Source organism: Archocentrus centrarchus, assembly GCF_007364275.1.
Source record: "Archocentrus centrarchus isolate MPI-CPG fArcCen1 chromosome 18 unlocalized genomic scaffold, fArcCen1 scaffold_23_ctg1, whole genome shotgun sequence".
NCBI classification, from domain to species: domain Eukaryota; kingdom Metazoa; phylum Chordata; class Actinopteri; order Cichliformes; family Cichlidae; genus Archocentrus; species Archocentrus centrarchus.
In genome coordinates, this window is record NW_022060145.1 from 6,316,572 (window position 1) to 6,324,565 (window position 7,994).

At 39.0% G+C, this 7,994-nt stretch overlaps 1 protein-coding gene across 2 annotated transcripts; it reads left to right on the plus strand.

Moving 5' to 3' along the window:
* The first annotated feature begins 2,306 nt into the window (after positions 1–2,306).
* On the plus strand, positions 2,307–7,492 carry LOC115775202 (serine/threonine-protein kinase/endoribonuclease IRE1a-like). 2 transcript variants are annotated; one of them, XM_030722754.1, is made up of 7 exons: positions 2,307–2,366; positions 3,875–5,792; positions 5,889–6,052; positions 6,135–6,358; positions 6,754–6,883; positions 6,960–7,060; positions 7,230–7,492. In XM_030722754.1, the coding sequence occupies exons 2-7, from the start codon at positions 3,893–3,895 to the stop codon at positions 7,456–7,458; spliced, it is 2,748 nt and encodes a 915-aa protein (XP_030578614.1). In that variant the 5' UTR covers positions 2,307–2,366; positions 3,875–3,892; the 3' UTR covers positions 7,459–7,492. The 2 variants fall into 2 exon arrangements, with proteins under 2 accessions (XP_030578614.1, XP_030578615.1); XM_030722755.1 differs by lacking the exons at positions 2,307–2,366; positions 3,875–5,792; positions 5,889–6,052 and having other exon boundaries at positions 6,059–6,358.
* Positions 7,493–7,994: the final 502 nt, after the last annotated feature.

Genomic DNA, 7,994 nt, shown 5'->3' on the forward strand with positions numbered 1-7,994 from the left:
ACGTGTCATTGTTTTACATGGGGTTTCATGGTTGCTAAAAACTTTACACGATCGACTGACTTTAGTGATATAGTAGGTGTAAAATATTGAATATAATATTGCGCTGCATGACTGGCTTTATTTTCACTCTTACATTTAACTTTATGACACGCAAATTTTCAAGTGGATCGCCGATATTTTTTCCAAGTGTATTTTGGGTAAAACTCGTCACCAACTGTCCACCAACGTCATCATCAGTCACTTGGCAACAGATTGTAAACTAAGTGGAACATTTTTATGGACTAAGCTAACATGAGTGGCACTTAGGGTTGCCACCCGTTCCGTAAAATATGGAATCATCCCTTATTTGGCAGTTGCTAGTAACTGCCAAATAAGGGCATGTGTATGTTGTAAAATGATGTTATGATGAGCTTTATTATTTGGGTATAAAGGGACCGGCTCTGATTTGTTCCACTAGTGCTTTAACTACATTTGTTTGATGTTTGTAGCTGCTATTTAACACATAATTGAATTAAGACATGCAAAGTCAAATGATAGGAAGAAACAATGTAGTGTACTTTTAGAGTTGAACTGTTCAACTGGGTAACATAGGTAGCAAAAATATGTCTTTAAATAGCCTGATTAATATGTATGAACCTGTAAAATACTTAAACTGACAGTATTTAAGAATGATGTCTGCTTTTGGTTCTGTGTCTAGGTTTTTTTTGCTAAAATAATTTTAACAGTAAAAGCTCTTGATTTTCATTTCTTATTCATCAACAAAGTTTTTGCATTTACATGGAGAAAATGACCCTATATGGCAGGGGTATTCAACTCCAGGCCTCGAGGGCCGGTGTCCTGCAGGTTTTAGATGTGTCCCTGATCCAACACACCTGAATCAAATGGCTGAATTACCTCCTCAGTATGCAGTCAAGTTCTCCGGAGTCCTGCTAATGACTTCTATATTTGACTCAGGTGTGTTGAAGCAGAGACACCTTGCCTGATCAGTGCTGGGGTCATTTATTTGATGGCTCCATAGTGCCTCCTTCTGGCTGTGATTGTGTACCACATCTCTCTGCTTATTTCTTGCTGGGGCTGCCTTGAAAGCCTAAACATTAAATTATAACAGCTGAGATCATAAAGTGTAGTTGTGAGGTGGAAAATGTCACCATAGGTCCTTTATATTACAAGCAGTAGCATTTTTTAAAGTACTGGTTTGTTATTTTAGTAGGTAAAACAGGATTGGATCAAACTAACATCTCTTATACAACCTCAGTAGAGATAGTGATGGTAGATGAGTTTAAATACCCGAGGTCAGCCATCTGAAATGAGTGTCAGGGGTGATTTGTGACAGAAGGATAGCAGCAAGAGTGAAAGGGAAGGTTTACAGGATGTAGTGAGACCTGCTGTGATGTATTGTTTGGAGATGGGAGCACTCTCAAAAAGGCAGGCCAAGCTGGAGGTGCCAGAGATGAAGATGTTAAGATTTTCATTTGAAGTGGAGAGTATGGACATGATTAGAAAAAAGTACATCAGAGGGACAGCTCAGGTTGAGATGGTTTGGACATGTGCGGACGAGGGATAGTGGATATGCTGGATAAAGGATGTTAAAGATGGAGCTGTCATGAAGGAGGAAAAGAGGATGCTGAGGACAGAGTGAGATGGAGGCAGAGAATCCGCTGTGGAGGGAGCAGCTGAAAGAAGAAGACACGAGAAATGTTTAAAAAAAACAAAAAAAAAACAGCACGGTGGTCGTCTCTGATAATACCACAGTATGCAATCTGTAAAGTACTAACCTGAAGACAAAGTAATTGGTAATAGCTGCACTATGACAGCGTATTTGTGGTGTCGTTATGCCAGGATTTTCCTGTAATAATGTGTCACTGAGCTGGTCGCCTCAGGAAAGCTCAAAATTGTTTGTTTTTTTTACCCTTGTTGAGACCCTAATTTTTACCCATTACCCACCATAATACAGTTAATAATTTTTTGTGTAGCGTTCTACAATAATGGTAACACAGCAAATTACATTTTACACAAACCTCTAAATTAATCATGTACTAATTCCACTTAAAATGATCCTAGGTTCCTTATGCCAAGTGTACCATATTGCCTACTTTTTTTAATAATGTGAGGAATATTTGTTTTTTTTTTTCATTAAAAAAATGAATAAATTAAAAATAAAACTTTTGCATGTACATGGAGAAAACAACCCTAGTGGTTGTCCACAAAGCTGGAGTAGACACACTTCATCTCCCAGCAATACATTCCTGTGCTTTTTGGATACAGGATGTAGTCATGTAAATGGGAGGAGCCAAAAGAGACAAACCGGAAAACGGGCGCCATTACCCGGCATATTCAAAACGGGACGTGTCTTTCTTCGTCCCTGTGTAAGTATAATTCCTTACTATCCTCGACTAGCTATCTCAAAACTTTATCATAAGTAATCTTTGCGCATGCTTTACCGATTTAGCAGCGGGTGTTTTGCTGAAGTTTCGGAATATATTCGATCCCGATGATTGTGGTTAAGGAATGCGTTTTCCTTTGGAAGGCTCCTAGCGGAATGAGGCGATATGAACGTACTGTACTTTCATGCCAGCCGCAATAGGGGATTAGGGGATATATATATATATATATATATATATATATATATATATATATATATATATATATATATATATATATCAGCAAGTTCCTCGGTGTGCCCATGTCATTCAAAAAATGTTTAAGAATGTACTCATTCGTGCTAGAATACATTTCCTCACAGAAGTGGCATTTCTCAATAAAAGTTCACTAACTGCAAATTAATCATACTTCGTTCGCGAACCTTTCATACACTAACTCAACCAAGCAGCTACTAGATCCTTTTAGTCTCCTTAGATATTATAACCGCTCTTCTATCTCATTTCTTATTCTCTGGTTGGTGCTAGATTAGAGCAGGGATGCTTTGCCCTGATTGTTAGCACTGACTGTGCAGGATAACAGATTAAATGGGAGAATCAATGCAGAGTGAAGAAGCGACAGAAGACGTTATTAATGTTACTAATCACACTGTATGAGGTTTTATTTGACCACAGAGCCTTTATTAATGGGACACCTGTTTACCTGTGTTAATATTAAAATGGCTACTGTGAACAAAACAGTGGGCTCTACCTGCCTAAGAAAATCAAAACCATATTTTTTATTTAATCACCATCCATCCATTTTCTTTCACTTATCTGGGTCGTGGGGGCAGCAGCCTAAGCAGAGAAGCCCAGACCTCCAGGAGGCATCCTAATCAGATGCTCGAAGCACCTCAACTGGCTCCTTTTGATGTGGAGGAGCAGCGGCTCTACTGTGAGCCCCTCCTGAATGACTGCATTCCTCACTCTATGTCTAAGGGAGAGGCCAGCCACCATTCGGAGGAAGCTAATTTCTGCTACTTGTAGTCCGCAATCTCCTTCTTTCTGTCACTACCCAAAGCTCATGACCATAGGTCAGGGTAAGGACTTAGACTGAGCAGTAAATCGACAGCTTCGCTTTCACGCTCAGCTCCCAAGTTATGCAGAATAGTTGTCTTTTTTGTAAATGAGCATTTCTCCAGTACTGGGTCTACATAACATTATCTGCAATTTATACAAACAACAGGTACAAGGGACTGGAGAGAAAAAAAGGGCCCCATTACAGCTGAAATGGATGAAATACAAATAAGGCCGACGGTTATTTCTGCATACATGAATCCTCTGATGCGATAACCTCGATAGAATTTTTGGGCTTCTGAAAACAGTTACAAACTACCATTTAACATTAAATAAGCACAAAGTCCAATTTTAACAATTTTTGGTATGTTTTGTAAGCTATAAAATGGAAGCAGATTTTCTCTTACTTGGCTAATGTCAATTCTTTATCTCTTTCACAGGTAAACTGAAGCAAAGAAATGGAAGAGGAACAACTGACAGCCCCCCCCTCAACAGAAACACATCCTATAATCCAGTGTATATGTCAAGATGATCTTGAGGAGCTCCAAAAATTACTGAAGGACAATTATATTAATGAGGTTTACCCCTGTACAGAGTGTAATGATTATATAACCCCACTGATTGCTGCTGTTGTAAATCACAACACAGATATATGTATGTACCTACTGCATCAGGGTACAGACCCAAATATACTTTCTCAACTTTGTTGGACACCTTTGCATTCTGTCTCACTATCCAAAGCACCACTTTTTTTTGTGTCTCTATTGCTTGAGGCAAAAGCTAGTCCAAATAGTTGGAGTTCTACTCCAGTGCAACAACAGAAATTCACACCACTGCAAATTGCTGCCATTGAAGGCAGGGAGGATGTCATGAAAATGCTCATCTCTGCTGGTGCCCTGGTGGCATTGCTGCCCATGAATGATCCTCAATGTCTTATTCACAATAAAAAAATATCTCAGATGATTAATGACTTTGCATCAGATGGAGATAAAGTGTGTTCCCAAGACAAACATTTTATAGATATTAAAATTGCCCTTGGTGAAAAAACACCCGAAGAAGTGCTCAGTATTTTCAGCAGTCACATGCTGTTGGAGGAGCCACAGTGCCATCTGGCCTTGATTGAAATGCTCTTTACTCTTAAAAGACCAGATTCAGTTAAATACAGACAGGGATGTATTAAATGGCTGAAGGAAACTGAAAATGTGAACACCTACATTGCAGGTGCAACCAGTCGCTTTCCAAACATTCCTAAGACACATGTAAGGAGGGCACTTGATAGTTTAAATGCAGTTTTCTGCACGATGGATGACATATCAAATGAGCAAGCACTGGATGTAGTTCCCCACCTACTGGAACAGCTTAGCTTAAAAGAGAGACCTGATGTCTATAAAGTAGTGCTACAAACACTGTATGTGATAACACAGAAAACAAAAGGCACAAAGGACTGGCACTTCAACTTTTTGGAGAAGTTATGCAAAACCATTGCTCTTTTTGTAAATGAGAAGCTCCCCACTAACATCAGAGTCTACACATACGGCATATTTGCCAACCTGATATTAGTTGAACAAGCAGCTAACATTTTTACATCAGTGGGCATAACTTCAGTGCCTGAAGACATACTGATATCTGCTGATATGAAGATGAATGACAAGCTGAAAGAAGTGCTGAGATGTCTCAAAAATTATTTGACCCAACCAAACTCAGAATGTGAAGGACATACAGCCTCACCTGGAGCCGGGGAAAAAAAAGAAAGGCAAGAAGACCCAAACGATCAAGTTTGCTCTGCAGAAACTAATCCAACAACAGTTCCTGTTCCAGAAACAGCTTCAGATTTAAAGCCTTTTGACTACAACACCTATGAAAAAGCACAACAACAAAACTGGTTTCCAGTCAGCAAGAGGTGGAAGGAGAAACTGGAGAAGCTCAGCACAGACAAAAGCAAAATATCCAGAATCGGAAGCATTATGTATGTGAATGATGCAGAATTCCGTATAGCGAAGGGAAGCGATGGCACTGAAGTCTTCTTGGGGCTGAGAGATGACGGCACAGAAGTCGCCATTAAGAGAATGCTTAAAAGCAACTATGAAGTGCTGAAGAATGAGGAAGTAATTCTACGACATCCAGAGCTCGATCTTCCTTATATTGTACGATATGTTGATGCTGCGGAGGACGAGAACTTTGGATATCTTTGTCTGCAACTTTGTGAATACACCTTGGAAGAATATATCAGAAATAATGACTGTCACCCACTGATGTTAAAGAAACTTGTTAAACAAGTTCTTGAAAGCCTGAAGGTGCTTCACTGTGGAAATCCTAAAATTCTCCACCGAGATCTCAAACCACAGAACGTTTTGATTGGTAAGACATGGCTGAAATTCAGGAAGAAAAGGATATACATTGATAATTACCAGATGGGATTTTCTTGAGTTTTTGTTTATATCTTGTGTCCTGCAGATGTTACTGGGAGGGCGAGATTAGCTGATTTTGGCATAAGCAGACATTTACTCAAAGGCCAAACAACTTTACGTACAGGCAGTGCAGGAACCAAATGCTGGATGGCTCGAGAGACTTTGGCAGAAGAATCTGTCATATCATACAAGTCAAGCAGTGATATACAGGTAAAGTCTGCCACAGGCAAACTTGACTAAGTGAAAGATGGCTTGTTAAAAATACCTAAACTAATAATGTGTTATCATTAAGGTGGCAGGAATGGTGGTTTATTACATCCTCTCTGGAGGCCACCATCCGTTTGGCGAAATAATCTGTAAACGTGATTCCAACATTTACGATGGGAAGTACAGTTTGGATCATGTCCCAGATGTGGTGGCAAAGGATCTCATCGAGTGGATGATCAACAACGAACCAAAGGACAGACCCAAAGTAGAAGAATGCTTAAGCCATCCGTTCTTCTGGACTTCTGAAAAGTAAGGAAGGCCTGCAAATGGACTGATAACTTGTTTCTTACCACAAGAACCCACTTTTGATTTCTGGTTTCACTTTAGTAAAGCAAGAATAGAGATGGTGATGAGCCTAAATTATGAAGAATTTGCAGTTTCCCTGACACTGGGAAAAAGTGTTTTCAGTATTCACTAGGTTTAATCCGTGTCTGGGAAAGAAGAACCCAAACCGTAATGTAGTCAGTTAGCCAGGAGCATGCTAACGTTTGCAGCAAATACTAAATCCTTTTCCTACACATTTGTTCTTGTCTTTTTAAGCATGACTCGTTTGCGCTGCTCCTGCTTTTATAGAAATTGGCATCATACAATCTTTTCTTTTGCTTTTTTGTACTTAAAAAGTATAATTTCAACTTTATTTCCAGGCAATTTGAATACCTGAGAAAGATAGGTAACAGAGAGGAGGCAGCAAACTGTCGAAAGGCTGATAAGGAGCTGATTGGTTCACTAGAAACATGTGCTGTGGATAGATCCTTTAAACAGTGGAAAAATAAGGTAATTGGAACATGAAAGTCAAAACTTGTATGTTCCTAAATTCCATTTCATGACCAGTGTTTATTTGTTGTCACAGTTTCCACAAGAGCTGCTTCAGAAGGTGGACAGCAAAAAAAAGCCCTACCCTGAAAACACTCTGGGATTATTGCGCTTTATACGCAATCTCCATGAGCATTAGTAAGTTAAACTAAATGAAAGGGATGTAATTCAAGAACACACACATGCATATGCGTATATAGTTTAATTTCTGGTAATTCTAAGCAAAAAGTACAGATATTTGTGATACTATCAACAATTTGGAAGCTTACTTCTCTTGTTACAACTCACTAATAAAACTTGTTTACAGTGCCAAGGACGCAGCCCAAATTGATGTATTGGCTTTATTTCCTGATCTCTTCGGATGTATTTACAAATTTGCCAAGATACACAGCTGGAATTCAGAGACACCCTTGAGGGAAATGTTTCAAACAGAAGACAGCGAAGACATAAGCACCACCTTTGCAGCAACTTCCGCCAGTACCAAGGCGATTCTTGGCATCCCAGTTCAAGACTCTCAGAATAATGATTTGAAATGAAGTTGAATACTGTACAATTATGAAGCAAGATCTGATACAGAATTGGAGATAATAAAATGTGTTCTTTGAAATAAACCTTTTTTTGCATCTGTTGTCGTTGTTTTTCATAGTCCAAAGACTGACAGAAGGTGAAATGTGTATTTTAGAACAGTACATGATATTAAGACTAATCTCTAATAGAGACTTTATTGTAACCATTAGACTATACAGTGCCGTAAAAAGGTATTTGCCCCCTTCCTCATGCTGTAGCTTTTTTTTTGATTTTGTCACATCAGAGTTAACCCACATAAATACAATATGCAGTTTTAAATGATGGTTTTATTTTAAATAGAAGAAAGCTATCCAAACTTTGCTGCCCCTGTGTAAAAAAGTAATTGCCCCATAAATCTAATAACTAGTTGTGCCACTCATGGCAGGAAGAACAGCAGTCGTACCGTGAGTGTCTGTGATAGCTGGCAGTGAGTCTTTTATGTCACTGGATACATTCTGACCCACTCTTCTTTGTAGAATTGTTTTAAAGAGGGTTTTTGAGCATG